The sequence below is a fragment of the Galleria mellonella genome, unplaced genomic scaffold, assembly GCF_026898425.1.
Source record: "Galleria mellonella isolate WM207_F2 unplaced genomic scaffold, CSIRO_AGI_GalMel_v1 utg424, whole genome shotgun sequence".
Lineage (NCBI taxonomy): Eukaryota > Metazoa > Arthropoda > Insecta > Lepidoptera > Pyralidae > Galleria > Galleria mellonella.
The window spans coordinates 1,067,300-1,084,355 of NW_026442097.1; the positions used below are offsets into that span (position 1 = coordinate 1,067,300).

A 17,056-nucleotide genomic window follows, 5' to 3' on the forward strand; every position below is an offset into this window, starting at 1 on the left:
TATGCCAGGAGCACACGGCAGACATTTTTTTTTTATTAAAACTTAGAATGGCAAACAAGCTGACGGCCCACCTGATGGAAAGTGGTAACCGTCGCCTATAGACATGAGCAGTACCATGGACATAACAGAGTATACTGTTTCGCCCGTGATACACCTCATGCGTTGCCATTCCTAAGGATTATCTATATTTATATAGAATTAGTCAGTACACAGAAGTGGCTATCCATAGTAAGAGTTCCATTTAGTATATAACTAGATGGCGCTATTCGTAACCAACTTTTTTTTTCTATTTACATAGAATCAAGCAATGCACAGAGGTGACAATGCAAGACCTAATCTCCACACACCACGAGATGGCACACGTACAGTACTACCTTCAGTACGCTGACCAGCCGCAGATGTTCAGGGACGGAGCTAACCCCGGTAAGAGCCACCAGAGGGAGACTGTAGCGATATAGTCTATTTCAGTAGAACTTATAGAGAATGTAAACAAAGCAATTGACGTAAGATATAAGACAGTCTGCCTTTTTTTTATACAACTTAGAATGGCAAACAAGCTGACGGCCCACCTGATGTAAAGTGGTAATCGTCGCCTATAGACATGAACAGTACCATGCACATAACAGAGTATACTGTTTCGCCCATGATACCCCCCCTGCGTTGCCATTCCTGAGGACTCAGGTGTTATTCCTCTGTACCCAGTAAATTCACGCCATATCCCACCCTTCGAACCGAAATACAGCCATGCAAACACAACTGCTTCACGGTAGAAACACGAATGGGACAGAGGTACCAAAGCAATCGACTTTTGTACAAAGTCTCCCTCTGGTACAACTTTTTATGCAACTTAGTACTCTCTCTGGTACAAAGAACTTCTACATTTACTTTATTTTATAAATTTTTACATCTTTTTCAATGCGTAATAACTCATTTTATTTATTAAATAATTAAATATATGTAATAAATGTGAAGATATATATATATATATATATATTTTTAAAGATGGTTTAATATTATTGTTAAACTAGCTGACTCGGCAAACGTTGTTTTACCATATACATTATTTCTAGAACTATACATGAAAATTTATCCCACTACAATTATTATATTCGATCGCCATCTTGCAACCCTATTGCGGCATATAAAAATCGCGATTAAAAAACAGCAGTTGATTGTAAAAGCGTGAAAATTTGAAGTTGTATGTATTTTTCAATACTAAATCATAGTAAAGTAAAAATAAAAAAAAAAATCGAAAAAATGAAAAAAAAAATTTTGGGTATGGGTCACCCTTATCATTGAGGGGTATGAAAAATAGATGTTGGCCGATTCTCAGACCTGCCGAATATGGACACAAAATTTCATAAAAATCGGTAAAGCCGTTTCGGAGGAGTTTGGTAACAAACACCGCGACACGAGAATTTTATATATAAGATTAGATAATACAATTGTCAATGTTGCAGCTTTCCACGAGGCGGTAGCCAATGCTGTCACGCTATCGGTCTACAATTTGCCACATTTGCAACGAGTTGGGCTTTATCAAAACAAGTAAGTACTATTATTATTAAGAGAATAAATAGATAGATAGTTTATTTATTTATTTATTTATTAAACTTTAATACACCTGGATAGTGTATAGGGCGGACTTAACACACATATAGTTTTATCTACCAGTCGACCGTAGACAGGAATAACAGAAATATCATGGGGAGTGCTCTGAGGAATTGTTCGGATTGATACCTGCTGTTGATTTTCACCACCGTACAACCCGCCACAAACTAAAGTTTCATCCCAATCATCTGGACGAGTGGCGGTCTTCCACCGTGCGTTTTTCAAGGCACTTTCTCCCACGCACAACCACTCTTTGGAATCAACTTCCAGCAGCAGTATTTCCGAACCGATACGACAACATAACCTTCAAGAAAAGAGCATATTCTTTTTTAAATATATATATATATATAGTGTTTGTGTGTGTGTGTATGTGTTTGTGAATGAATAAACTCAAAAACTACTAGACCGATTTCAAAAATTCTTACAACTATAGAAAGCATTATCAGGGAGTAAAATAGGCTATAATATATTGTTTTCGAAAACTCTATCTATATTTTTATACCAGTATTTCCGAGCAAATACACCACAAAAAAGCCGGCTTCAATTGTGAGAAAACCATTCTAAAAACAAATCTACTGTATACAATACAATCCCCCCCCCCCTTTCCTAGATTTTTTTTTTTAATGCGGGGTACCAGTGAGGGATGACAGGTGAAAATGACATGGCAGATCAGTTAACACATCGTAATAAATACACCTGGAATTCAGCACGATGGTCTCCAGAGCTGAACACGGGGAGGCCGACCTGACATGGTATATTGGTAGCAATGTGGCTGGTAGCCTGTATTACTAACAATCCCCCCCCTCCAACCCCGATACCGTTCCCCCCTCCTCGATATGATCAGGTACTATTACTTTCACAGAAGCCACGACCCGTACGAAGTGAGCATGAACTTCCTCATGACTATGGCGCTGGAGAAGGTGGCGTATTTACCATTCGCCTTTATGGTTGACCAGGTAAGGGTTTTTTCATGGGTCTTAATTGAATTGTGTGGTCCCGGCATAGAATAGGCCACCCGTTCCTTTCCCGTGGGTGTCGTAAGAGGTGACTAAGGGAGGGCGAGGGATGGGTAGCAGCGTCCCTCTTAAAACATCTCTAAAGCCTAACTGCGGTTGCCAAACCGCCTGTCAACCGTGGCAAGTACTAGCAAAACTCCCCAAGGGGGAGGCTTTAGTTCAACAGTGGACAGGTAAGGAGACTTTGTACAAAAGTCGATTGCTTGGGTATCTCTGTCCCATTCGTGTTACAACCGTGAAGCAGTTGTGTTTGCATGGCTGTGTTTCGGTTTGAAGGGTGGGATATGGCGATGAATTTACAGGGTACAGAGGAATAACATCTGAGTCCTCAGGAATGGCAACGCATGGTGGGTATCATGGGCGAAACAGTATATTCTGTTATGTCCATGGTACTGCTCATGTCTATAGGCGACGGTTACCACTTCCCATCAGGTGGACCGTCAGCTTGTTCGCCATTCTAAGTAGCATAAAGTAAAAGAATGAATTCAGACCAGTTGGCACATCATGACTTCACCGGGAATTAAACGATGGATTTCAGAACCGTGGAGATCGACCTGACAGGGTACATCGCTAACAATGGGGCCACTAGTCCCCATTATTATTAATTATTGATAATTCCTTCCCTCCTTTGACAGTGGCGCTGGTCGGTGTTCGAAGACGGTGTTCAGAACATGAATACAAGATGGTGGCAAATGAAACTGCGGTATCAGGTAAATATATAAAATTTAATATTTATCTATTTATTTCATCAACTGGGTGAGCTTTCCAGTCTTGGGAGACTTGAACCCAGGGAAGCATCAGTACAATATCACATACTTCTACATCTAAACTAATATTATAAAGAGGAAAGATTTGAATTTTTGTGTGTATGTATGTTTGTAATGAATAAACTCAAAAACTACTTCGCCTATTAGAAATAATAAATAAATACGAGTATACCTAGAGTGCAGTAAATAGGATATATATTAATTTGTTACTCGATTATATTGCTTCAAATTAGTGTAAATAGCACGACTATATACGTAGTAGTTCAAGTGTAAAGTGAGTGGAATAAGTATACAAGTCATAGACCGCAACTACCTACCTACACAGTTAATCATTATACGTATTTTATGTTCACAATTTCAAAAGTTTATTAATTGTTGAAAGTGTAAACAACCTATCACGACAGTTTGTCATCACACAACGCGAAATATTGTGCAGCTTTCTATTTTGTGAACGTACTTCTATCAATATCGGAGTTTGTTCGGCCTCTGCTGATTGCTTCACCGCATTTTCTAGCATTATAGCTTCGGCACCAATTTACTGTCGGGATGTCTTCTGGAGTGATGCGATGTGCTGGATGTTTTAAGAAAATCGAGAATAATCTGTTTTTGAGCTGCAGCATCTGTAAACAAGCTTACGATCTCCATTGTGCTAATGTGGCCGAGAAATCATTCTGCAATGCCATGTCACACGAGCATCGTGCCGCATGGAAGTGCCCCTTATGTGTCAGTAAACAGCCTAAAACTGACAATACTGATACGCCAGTTCGTACTGTGACTCAAGGGGTTATGACTCGTAGAGGAGCTGCCGCAGTCAGTCCAGTGGATCAGCTCAACATGTCTATCGTGTCGGATGCCCCTATGCGCGGGGATTTAGATGATATAACGGACACACAGATGCTGGCGCTCGAGATACGTCGTTTCAGAGAAGAGTTGTCTGCATCACGAATCCAAATGCAATTACTCAATGAGAATATGGCTAGGTTGTCGACAGGGCTGGATAATTGCAATGCCCGCGTTGATCGACTGTCTATTCGTGTTGACAATTTAGAACGTCAGATCTGCGAGGGTAGCTCGAGTGCTACATCATGTGAGGATACGCTGATGAAGGCTATTGAGCAGCTTAAAGCAGAACTAAATGATCGGGACCAGGAACTCCTTCTCAATGACATTGAAATATCTGGTGTCCCGGAGCAGAAAGGTGAAAATGTGACACATGTTACACTAACGCTGGCAACTAAATTAGGAATTAAACTGTCTGAGGAGGATGTGGTTAGTGCGTCACGAGTGGGGTCGGTGCTGAGGACCTCGGATGGACCCACACACCAACTACGGCCCCGGCTTATCGTGGTTCGGTTGGCCAGGCGTACTCTGCGTGATCAGTTCCTTCATGAAGCCCGTATACGCCGCGGTGCCACCACCGGGGACGCTGGCCTTCCTGGCCCATCTTGTAGATTCTATGTAAATGAGAGACTTACTAGAATTAACCGTTATGTGTTTCATCAGGCCCGTGATGTCGCTAAGCGGTGTGGTTGGAGGTTTGTTTGGACTAGAAACGGTAAAATTTTTGTGCGTCATAATAATGAAAATGGTACTGTTCGTCACCGTATCGGCTCAGTACCTGATCTTGTGAGGGTTTTTGGACAGGACAATGTTAGTTCAATTAAAATCTAGTAATAATACAATTATTGGTCATTTTAGCATTGAATTATTGTATAGCTACTTGTTCTGTGCGGTGGCGGAGGGGGTTAATATTAATATTTTCAGGCCATTTATTTGTATTATTGACTGCCACATATTTATAAATTTACAAATTTTGATATTAAGTTTTTATGATTTTTATTACACAGTCATAACAGGCCCTAATAAACAAATTATATGTACTTATTATAAATATGAATTCAATCGCTTTAATCTACTTAGTACTATTATTGTAGTAGCTAATATTTTACCTCATTATATACGCCGACTGTATAAATGCACTGTGAAATGCTACATGCTCGTAATCATTATCTTACTAATATTTTATTCGCCAATTTCTTACAAAGTTATAATAACATGTTTTAAAATAATATATCAATGCTTCTGTTATACTTGTGAATTGTTTAATTTACTACCTCTTAGAGCTGTTACAATAGACGAAATAAATATCTGCATATGTGTGATGCAGCTATTTAAATACACTATATGTCGGCACATTATATTCTTTTTGATAATTATATTTACGACTATTTACTTTAATCTCATAAAAAGGAAATTTAAGAGAGGATATGGATATTTTTTTATTTTTTATTTACCGATTGATCTGTTAGTATTTATTATTATTTGTTATCAGAATGTGTGTTATGCCAATTATGTCACAAACATGTATATATATCAAAAACCATCATGTTATTTGTTAATCTATTATTTGTTATATATTTGTGACAATACTATATATGTAATCCTGACAAAAATCTTACTTTTATCGTTTTTTACTTCTTACAAATATACCGCAATAATGTATGCTGTAACAGCAATGCAAAATTATAGGGAAGGAAACCATCACAGTACAATGTTGCTCCTGATGTATCGTGCGCTCTCGTTTGTATTACCTGATATTATACGAGTATTCCACACTAACTTTTTTACCATGCTTAAATGTAACAGCAAGCACACATGTATTACTGTCACTCGTCGAATGGCATCCCTAACAGTCACTTACCTACTATGTGAGTATTTATTTATTTACATATATTTACAGAAATACCCACATATCAGCAAATTAATCATTATATTATTTATACTCAAATACCCTTATTGTATTTATGTATTTATCTTTTTGTACCGTACTCGGCCTAATCCCTAAAAATAAATACCTCAAATTAGGTCTTTACAATGCCGGCTCGTTAAATACAGGTCATGATAATTTCCAAGTGGCTATGACACAGTATAATGCTGACATAGTCGCAATAAATGAAACTTGGCTGCGACCGGGCCAGGAGGGATGCGCACCCGCTGTACCTAATTACCGACTGCTTAGTACTCCTCGCCCTACGAGAATGCGTGGCGGCCGAGGAGGAGGTGTAGCATTTTACGTCAAGCGTGAACTCCGTGTACGTATTCTTAAGCATCCGGAAGCAGATATTGAACAAATGTGGCTATCTATGTGCGTTAATGGATATAAAATTCTTATAGGAACCGCTTACAGACCACAATGGGTCAATTTAGATATCTTTTTGGATTCCTTTACGGAGTCAATTTCGTGTTTCTCCAACCATGATTATGTCGTATTGCTAGGTTACTTTAATGTTAATATGTTGGACACATTGTACTGTAATACTTCAAAAATAATTCAGTTTCTGCATTACACTGATCTTAAGCAAGTAGTTAATGAACCTACCCATTTTTCAACAGAAACAGAAACTCTAATAGATTTAGTATGTACAAATGCCGTAGTCCGTGAAGTCTCTGTTAATACCATACAAGACTCACTTGGACATGCTATGATTAACGTGGTACTCTCCTTGAAAAAAACAAAATCCTCACCCAGTGTTATTACTTATAGACCCATAAAGAATATTGATTTTGACAATTTTAATCGCGATTTAAATTCTATTGATTGGGAAGGTATTGGCGAGCTTCCGTCTGTCGATGCTATGGTTGATAGATTTAATACAACGATTAAATCATTGTATGATAAATATGCTCCAGTTAAAACACGAGTCATTAAGGATAATAAGTCTTTGCCATGGGTTACTGACAACTGTAGGCGGATGATGGATTTACGTAATGCTGCATACGATAAATATAGACGGTCAGGTTCAGAGGTCCATAAAAGTTATTACCTAGTTTTGAAGAAGTTAGTAAAGAGTAGTATAGCTAATGAAAAGAAAGCATATTTTAATTATCATCTAAATTCTCAAATTGACAATAGTAAGAGTTTCTGGAAAGCTCTTAAAAATAAAATATTAGTTGATCCCGGCAAGAGTGATTCTCTCCCTTCGTCTTTTGATAATCCTGATGCAATTAACTCTCATTTTCTTAATATTCCTAATATACGCACTGTCCCTAATTCTGTTATAGACTTTTTTAAAAATCATCAGTTCTCAAATAATAATAAATCTTTTAGGTTGCAACCTGTACACGAAAGCGAAGTTGCTACTTATATAACATCTTTAAAGTCAAATTCGCTTGGGTCAGACGCCATTAATAGAGATATGATACTGCTTACTCTTCCTCGAACACTAAAAATTATTACAGCCATTATTAATAAGTCCATCCTCAATAATGCCGTCCCCCAACAATGGAAAGAAGCGTTGGTTACCCCATTGCCCAAAGTTACTGAACCAACTGAATTCAAAGATCTCAGGCCTATAAGTATCTTGCCTTTTTTATCGAAAATCTTGGAGAAGGTCGTACATAAACAGTTAGTGAAATATGTGGAATCGAACAACATTCTACCAGAATTTCAGTCAGGGTTTCGTAAGGGGCGGGGTACAGTAACTGCACTACTAGATGTTACTGACAATATATTATCTGCAGAGGATAATGGGTGTGGTACTATCTTGGCGCTATTGGATTTCTCGCGCGCATTTGATAGTATTAATTTATCGCTTTTACTCTCTAAGTTGTCTTATTACGGTGTAGATCCTCTTTCGATTGGATGGTTCGAAAGCTATTTAAAAGGTAGACGTCAATCAGTTAAACTTGTTAAAGCCAATGGACATTACTTAATTTCTGAATCTAAATTGGTTGATTGTGGTGTCCCTCAGGGCTCTATCCTGGGGCCGTTACTGTTTTCATTATATTGTACTGATCTTGTTAATGTGATAAAGTACTGTAGATATCACTGTTATGCTGATGACGTTCAGTTATATATATCTGAATCACCTGAAAATATTCCGTATGCCGTGTCAATGATAAATGAAGATATGGATAAAATCGCAGAGTGGTCAAGCAAAAACTCCTTAGTACTTAATCCAGATAAATCAAAATGGATGATTTTAGGAACCAAGAAACAAGTGGTTAATATCTTAAACAATAATCCATCTTTATGTATCTTGGGCAGAAATATAGAACGCGTGAAGGAAGCTAAAAATTTAGGTGTTATATTTGATGAACAATTAAGGTTCGAAAGCCATATTTCGAATGTGGTTAAGAATTGTTTCTATCGTCTAAAAATTTTATACAGAATTCGCCATTTGTTATCGGTTAAAGTTCGCATCACTTTATGCGAGTCCTTAGTTTTATCTAGATTCAATTATGGTGACCTAGTGTACGGCCCTCGTTTACTTCGTAAAACGCAGCGTTTGATACAAAAAGTTCAAAACGCCTGTTGTAGGTTTTCTTTCAACATTTCTCCTCGTAGTCACATTTCACCCTACTTGAATATGGCGTCTATGCTCAATATGGAATCCCGGCGACAATTACATTTAGCTACTTTGTTATTTGGTGTAATGAAATTTAAAAATCCGGAATATCTTCACAGTAAGTTAAAGTTCTCCACTTTTTATGATAGGTATCATTCTAGATCAGTGCGACCACCACTGTCACTTCAATGTCATAAAACTGTGGCATTTACCGGCAGCTTTCGCTATCAGGCCACGAAATGTTGGAATAATATCCCACCGCCCCTCAGAATAATGACATCTTTACATACGTTTAGGAAAAATATTAAAGAAATGCTATTAGAAAAACAAAAATCGGTGGCGGAAGCTGTCTCCCTTTGTACAGTACATTTTTATTCTTCTCCGTCGTAGTACTTAATACACCAATATATGCATACTCATATACACATATGTATTATTTATTTGCGTTTATCTTTTTAGTATATTATAAGGATTTAATTATTATTATGATTATATGTAAGTCTATTTTATTTATATTGTTTATACTGTGTTTAAATTGATTCTTACCCATTTTTTCTCTCATATTTTAGTCTTATTACTTTTCTGTCACACCTTTAACAGACACAATTTAATTCTCTCCATCCTTGGGTTGTCTGGGAGGGATCGCTGTCTGGCGATGGGCATGCCTGCTGTTGCCTCTTTAATATGCTTTTATGTAACTAGTTGTATTTGTATAATTTGGGTATTCATTTTGTTTTGAGTGCTTGAAACTGATAGAAATTAACTTCTGACTACCCTTCTTCTAAATAGCGAGTATAACGAACGCACACTATGTATTTGATCTATATTTCTTTCTTTTTTATTATTTTTTTTTTTAGTGGTATTTCGCGGCTCATTTTTGGCCACAACAGAATATCAGTGTTTTGCTCTTTTTAGGGCAAAGCAAAAAGCTGAGTTGTGGCCATTTTGCATTACTGTGGCACACGCATGAAGAAAAAAAAATTATTATGCATTCTGATTTTGTTTTTGGTTTTTTTTTTTTTTAATCTTTTGTACATGTATCTTTTTTATCTTTTTTCACATTGCTTTTGTGTCTTTTGTTTGTGTGCTGTAAGTTATGCAAATAAATTATCTATCTATCTATCTATCTATCTATTTCAAAAATTCTCTCACCATTAGAAAGCTACATTCACCCTGAGTAACATAGGCTATATTTATTGCTAGAAAAGATTATGGATCCTTACTAAAACTTTAGTAACCTAACTCAAGGTGTATAAAAATGCTATACAATATCTTTGGTCGCGTGCGCTGCGGAAACTATTGGTGATAGAACGAAAGTATGTTCTACAATATTGAAGGAAATATTAATAACTACAAAAAACTCCGCGATACTATATGTCCAACTATTATCGTTATGTCACAATGACCACTTTTTAAAATGTTGTAAAAATGTCCACCCGTGCGAAGCCACACACTAATAGAAATAACGTTAGATTTTAAATCTCTGAACACAAACACTCTGTGGTCTTGCAACAAAACTCCAGCGAGTTGGAGAAAAACACGTCTTTTTTTATGCAACTTAGAATGGCAAACAAGCTGACGGCCCACCTGATGGAAAGTGGTAACCGTCGCCTATAGACATGAGCAGTACCATGGGCATAACAGATTATACTGCCCATGATAACCCCCATGCGTTGCCATTCCTGACATATATATATATATATATATATAGGTATATAATTTCACTACCATAAGTTCATTGTAATTTCTGGTTAGATGTAAAGACATGACACCATAATCATCAGAAATAGTAACACAGTAAAGGGTACGACGTGGGCGTCACAGTGTATACTGTGATGTCTATGGTGCTGAACATGTGTATATTTTTTGTTATTCCTTAATTTTTTTTCTTTCTCTCTCAGGGCGTTGTTCCTCCAATATCCAGATCGGAAGCCGATTTTGATCCTGGCTCGAAGTACCATATCATTTCTGACCAAGTGAGTAATTTTAGCTTTCAATAATCGCCACTAGATGGCGTTACTAGTTCTTATAGTTCTTAGTACTATTCATACGACCACCAAAGTGAGACAATGCTGTATTTTTTATTTATTTTTTAATGAGATGAAAATGTAATGGTAACCCCACTTGCGCTACCGGTATACGATGGAGGGGCATCAGTGAAAGAAGATAGGTGAGGATGCAGTCAGGTCATAACGAATTCATCAAGTATTAACCTGCTAGATTGGGGGGAAAGGGATTGTTAGTAACGGAGACTGAGAATCCCATTGCTAGCAATATACCCAACCAGGTCGACCTCCTCGCGGTTCCCCCTGGAAATTATCATGGTTAATTCCTGACGAATTCATCATGATGGGCTAACTGGCATTTTCATTCTGTTTCGCCCATGATACCCCCCATGCGTTGCCATTCCTGAGGACTCAGGTGTTACTCCTCTGTACCCAGTAAATTCACGCCATATCCCACGCTTCAAACCGAAACACAAAACATAGGCTTCAGTCACAAAAAATAATAGATCTTCTATCTATCTATCTAGCCATGTAAAGCCGGGATGGATAGCTAGTTAAGATAACCTGTTAATCACTATTAATACTCTTCCAGGAATACATCAAATACTTCCTAGCTACCATCCTGGAGTTCCAGATCTTCGAGCAGCTCTGTATTGCCTCAGGTCACACTGGGCATCTGCACGAATGCGACGTGTACAGGAGCAGGGATGCTGGGAGGGTCCTCAGGTATCCACAGCTTAACTTGCTTCTTAAATACTAGATTCCATAATACCTTCCATGGTAAATAAATAATATAATTAAACAGTTGTATTTTTTAATACCACTGAGGTGCCACGTGGTCCTCCCTGGAAAACCATTGCGCTAAATGTCAAGCGTATTCATCACGATGGGCTGACTGACCTGTCTTTTCCATTCTCACCTATCATCCCTCACTGGTTCTCCGTCAGCGTATACCGTTAGCGCAGGCGATGTAACTATCAATCATTACCCATTAGAAAGTTTACGTACAGACGTCACAGTGTATTCAGTGACGTCCAGTGTACTGGTCATGTCTATAGGCGACAGTTACCACTTCCTATCAGGCTCGGCTCGTTTAACATTTCAAATATGACCAGAAAATTTGCAAACTAATTAACTCTATGGGGGAAAGGGGTTGTTAGTAATGGAGTCAAATATTTCCATTACTAGCAAAATGCTGGAAAGCATAATTAGTACATTACTGCAGCGGCCAGCAACTGAGGCATTGATGGACGAATGTACAAATGTGGGCTGAGGCGTAGTCGAGGCACACATACGTGAGTCCATCAATGCTTAGTTGTGGCCAAGGCTTGTATAGTACTTTTTTCAAACAATGCGCGGAAATCAAAAACACAATTTTACTTTTTAAATTCAATGACGAATAACGAACAATAATAATTTTTCACGCGCCATAATGTTTCTTTGTTTTATTTTTCAATAAACAGCTTTCTATTTGCAAGCCAGTTCGAAATTTAAACAAAACCTTCTATTAGTTACCTCCTTGGTAGTCATGTTTTGAAGTAAAAGGTCATTCCATTTTTAAATTGCAGGACAGATATGAGTTTACATAGTAATTTATCTGGCCGCAAAACACGACAGATATGGATTTTCATACAACTTTTGCCGGCCGCTGCCCGCATGTATCTGGCCAGTACGGCAATTTTGATTTATCTCGAAGAAGATTGTCAAAATAATGCTCACATTTCCAAGCATGTTTGAGAAAAGTTATTTTTTTTTTCGAATTATACACGATGTACGAACTGACCTGCTTTATTCTGATGCTATCTTCTCTCACTGGTGCCCCAGTAACGTATACCAATAGCGCAAACAGATTTACCATTTCATTTTCACACATTAAAAAAAACAACTGGCTCTAAGAACCACAAATGCATTCGTATATTTTTTTTTTCAGTGACATGATGCAACCAGGGTCGTCTAAGCCCGCATCGGAAATTATCAGGGCGATGACGAAGGGCAAGACTAATAGAATATCACCAGAATCGCTCGTAAAGTAAGCTTTTTTTTTTACAACACAGGGGGCAAACGAGCATGCGGCTCACCTGATGGTAAGTATTGATAAGTGACTACCGCTGCCCATGATCACCCACAACACCAACGGCATTGTAGATGTGCTGCCGGTCTTTTAAATAGGAATACGCTCTTTTCTTGAAAGTTATGTTGTCGTATCGGTTCGGAAATACTGCTGCTGGAAGTTGATTCCAAAGAGTGGTTGTGCGTGGGAGAAAGTGCCTTGAAAAACGCACGGTGGAGGACCGCCACTCGTCCAGATGGTTGGGATGAAACTTAAGTTTGTGGCGAGTTGTACGGTGGTGAAAATCAGCAGCAGGTATCAATCCGAACGATTCCTCAGAGCACTCCCCATGATAGATTCGGTAGAAGATGCACAGAGATGCAACATTATTTCCTTATAAAAAATGTACGCAGCTATTGAAAGAAAACCTATTAAAATTATAGTATATGCAAAAATTTTTAAGAATAGTTCCTTATTTAATATTAGTTCCTCTTTAACGGAAAAACTTCTGAACGGATCTGAAATAAATTTGATACAAAGGGTAGATTATTTATTAGGTATATTTAAATAAATTTATTAACCAAAAGAAAATATGGTACAAAAGGCGGTCTTAATGCTAGTAGCATTCTCTACCAGTCAACCTTTGGGATGAACAGTGGATCACCAACGTGGTACCTCATTATTGGGACAGGTAAAGGAAATAACAACTAATAATGTGTTACGCATTAAAAAAATAATATATACAGAAACAACATAAAATTATGTTTTTTTTTTTTATGCAAGAATGGTAAACGAGCTCACGGCCCACCTGATGGAAAGTGGTAACCGTCGCCTATAGACATGAGCAGTACCATGGACATAACAGAGTATACTGCTTCGCCCATGATACCCTCTATGCGTTGCCATTCCTGAGGACTCGAGTGTTATTCCTCTGTAGCCTGTAAATTCGCTGCCATATCCCATCCTTTAAGTTGTGTAAAAATACCTTTTCGGATATTTTAAACACGTCGTGGTCACGACGTGGTGCAATCCACGTCGAAACGTCGTCAATAAAGAAGCAGGTAAGTAGGTACTATTTACCTGTAAAAGCTCGTTAAGTACCGATTGTGTGTTTAAAATATGTGTATACAACGCGAAAGTTTAAAATTACTAATTTAATTAATTTTATTATTAATTATTTAATTTTATTATTAATCATTTAATTTTATTATTAATCATTTAATTTAATTAATTCATTTAATCAGTAATTCTTTAATTTAATTAGTAATTATTTAATTTAATTGTAAATTATTTAATTCATTATTATTTAATTAAATTTTTAGGTATTTACTTTAATTATTAATTGTTTAATTTCATTATTATCTATTTCAGATACTTCAGACCGTTGGAACTCTGGCTTCGAGTTCAGAACCGTGATGAGCCACTCATCGGCTGGAGTTCAAACTATCACGACGTAGCATTATTCGCCCCGCAGAGGGGCGCCAGTGGCAATACGTACATATCTCTTTCTTTGTTAAGTACTACTGTATTGCATCACTTGTTGTAGATATTTAAATAAAATTAAATTACATAAGCATGTTTAATTAATTCACTACACTATCTAGCCGTGTGGTCCCGGCATAGAATGGACCACCCCTTCCTTTCTCGTAAATCTCGTAAGAGGCAATTAAGAGAACTTAATGGTCGACAGATGGGCAACAGCGTTCCTCTGGGGGGGAGTAGGGATTGCTAGTAATGGGGATTAGTAGCCCCATTGTTAGCAATATACCATATCAGGTCGATCTCTTCGTGGTTCCCCTGAAAGCCATCGTGATTGATTTATTGTTAGATTCGTCACGATGGGCTGACTGACCTGCTTCATCCTCACCTATCTTCCTTCACTGGTGCCCCGCCAGTGTATACCGATAGCGCGGGCGGGGTTACCATTCCATTATCATCCATTAACAGCGTCCCTCTTAAAACATCACCAAAGCCAAACTGCGGTTGCCAACCCGCCTGCCAAGCGTGGCAACTACTAGCAAAACCCCCCCTTATGGGGAAGGCTTCTGTTCAGCGGTGGACAGTTAACGGCTTTTTTTGTAACACAAGATGCAAACGAGCATGCGGCTCACCTGATGGTAAGTGACTACCGCCGCCCATGATCATCCACAACACCAGCGACATTGCAGGTGTGATGCCGGCCTTTTGAAAAGGAATGTGCTCTTTTCTTTAAGGTTACCCTTGCATTTGAGGTCGTCACTCCATGTAGTAGGGGATCGTCCTACACTGCGTTTACCCGTACGCAGTCTTTACTCAAGAACCTTTCTTCCCCATCGGTTGTCGGTACTTTTTTGTTTATACAACTTAGAATGGCAAACAAGCTGACGGCCCACCTGATATAAATTGGTAACCGTCGCCTATAGACATGAACAGTACCATTGACATAACAGAGTATACTGTTTCGCCCATGACACCCCCCAATGCGTTGCCATTCCGGAGGACTCAGGTGTTATTCCTCTGTACCCTGTAAATTCACGCCATATCCCACCCTTCAAACCGAAACACAGTCAGGCAAACAACTGCTTCACGGTTGAAACACGAATGGGACAGAGGTATCCAAGCAAGCCACTTCAGCTTGCTTATCGTTCGGGCTATGTCGGTTATTATGGCTCTTTTATCTCATCATTTTAGATTCTATCACGCATAAAAACTCTCTCCATAGCCCGCTGAGCAATTCGAAGCTTTTGCATACGGGCAATCGTGCAGGACCATGTTTCGGTTCTCTAAGTCGTCACTGGCAACGTGCACTGGTTAATGAATGAATGAATGAATGAGTATACTTTATTTGCATTATACAATATAGTAAATAAGCAAGACAATTTACAAACACAACGATACAATTGTATAAGTACAGTGAGGCGGTCTTATTGCTGAGAGCAATCTTTTCAAGACAACCTTAAGGTAATGGACTAATTGTTGTACAAATAGGTATGATAGTGCTGTATAATTGAAAAAGCATCTTTTGCAAATTAAAAATCTATAAAAATTATATACATATATACACACACATATATACATACATATATACACATACATATACAATTCAATCAAATAAAATTATATAATCCCTTGCATATATGTTAAATATGTACCCAATACAAGGATATATATAAATAATTATAGGCACAAGCAAAACAGTTATAAAATATATAAATACATAAATAAAGAATGCCAATTTTTTAAATGAAGAAACAATCGGATAGAGAAAAGATAATCTTTCACTTGTCGTTTGAAAGCATGACCTTCGACTTTCAATTTTGAGGTATTTTGGACGGAATGTATGTTTGTTCTGTGTTGACCTAGCGAATCACGAGTAACTGCATGATCGCTCCATTGAAAGATGTCGAGCAAAGTGGAGATCTCGATTACAACAAGACGTTCTTTTCTATTTTTTATTATTTTTTTTTTTTGTGTGTATATTGGATTTTACTCCGTTACTTGTCCCATACTGATTTTGTCCCGATCTCCGATGACAATATTGGGGTTCCGTAGCTAAATTGTGGAAAAAAACCCGTGTGTATATATTGTATGTTTTTTTTTATACAACTTAGAATGGCAAACAAGCTGACGGCCCACCTGATGGAAAGTGGTAACCGTCGCCTATAGACGTGAGCAGTACCATGGACATAACAGAGTATACTATTTCGCCCGTGATACCCATCATGCGTTGAGGACTCAGGTGTTTTTCCTCTGTACCCTGTAAATTCACTGCCTTATCTCACCTTTCAAACTGAAACACAGCTATCCAAGCACAACTGCTTCACGGTAGAAACACGAATGGGACAGTGGTACTCAAGCAATCGACTTCTGTACATGGTCTCCCTCTGGTAAAATGTGATTTTTTCCTTAATTTTAAAGACTACTCATGTCTATAGGCGACGGTTACCACTTTCCATCAGATGTAAAATTAACGATTAAAAAAAGAGCTTGTAAACAAGAATATTTGAATAAAGATTATGTCTACTCTATCCACTAAACATTTAAATTTTTTTTATACCACTGAGGTGGCAAACAAGCATACGGCCCACCTGATGGTAAGTGGTTACCGTAGCCTATGAACACCTGCAATACCAGAGGTATTACGCGTGCGTTGCCGACCCTGAAGAAACCTCTTTACCCCCCTTTTGAAGAACACCATGCTGTAGTCTCTTGGGAAAACCTCGGCAGGGAGCTCATTCCACAACCTGAGTGTTCGTGGGAGGAAACATCTGTGGAACCGCGC

At 38.1% G+C, this 17,056-nt stretch overlaps 2 protein-coding genes across 2 annotated transcripts in view; both read left to right on the forward strand.

The window, feature by feature from the left end:
- LOC113510369 (angiotensin-converting enzyme-like) overlaps positions 1-14,368 on the forward strand; it is a 28,581-nt gene extending 14,213 nt beyond the window's left edge. Inside the window, exons 8-15 of the mRNA XM_052898344.1 lie at positions 299-423; positions 1,461-1,545; positions 2,471-2,564; positions 3,260-3,334; positions 10,641-10,715; positions 11,338-11,471; positions 12,676-12,774; positions 14,167-14,368. Coding sequence (XP_052754304.1) covers positions 299-423; positions 1,461-1,545; positions 2,471-2,564; positions 3,260-3,334; positions 10,641-10,715; positions 11,338-11,471; positions 12,676-12,774; positions 14,167-14,341 — 862 coding nt within the window. The 3' untranslated portion in view covers positions 14,342-14,368. The remainder of the gene's footprint in view (positions 1-298; positions 424-1,460; positions 1,546-2,470; positions 2,565-3,259; positions 3,335-10,640; positions 10,716-11,337; positions 11,472-12,675; positions 12,775-14,166) is intronic.
- On the forward strand, positions 3,432-6,643 carry LOC128201424 (uncharacterized). The gene has a single exon (XM_052898346.1). The coding sequence runs from the start codon at positions 3,938-3,940 to the stop codon at positions 5,060-5,062; it is 1,125 nt and encodes a 374-aa protein (XP_052754306.1). The 5' UTR covers positions 3,432-3,937; the 3' UTR covers positions 5,063-6,643.
- Positions 14,369-17,056: the final 2,688 nt, after the last annotated feature.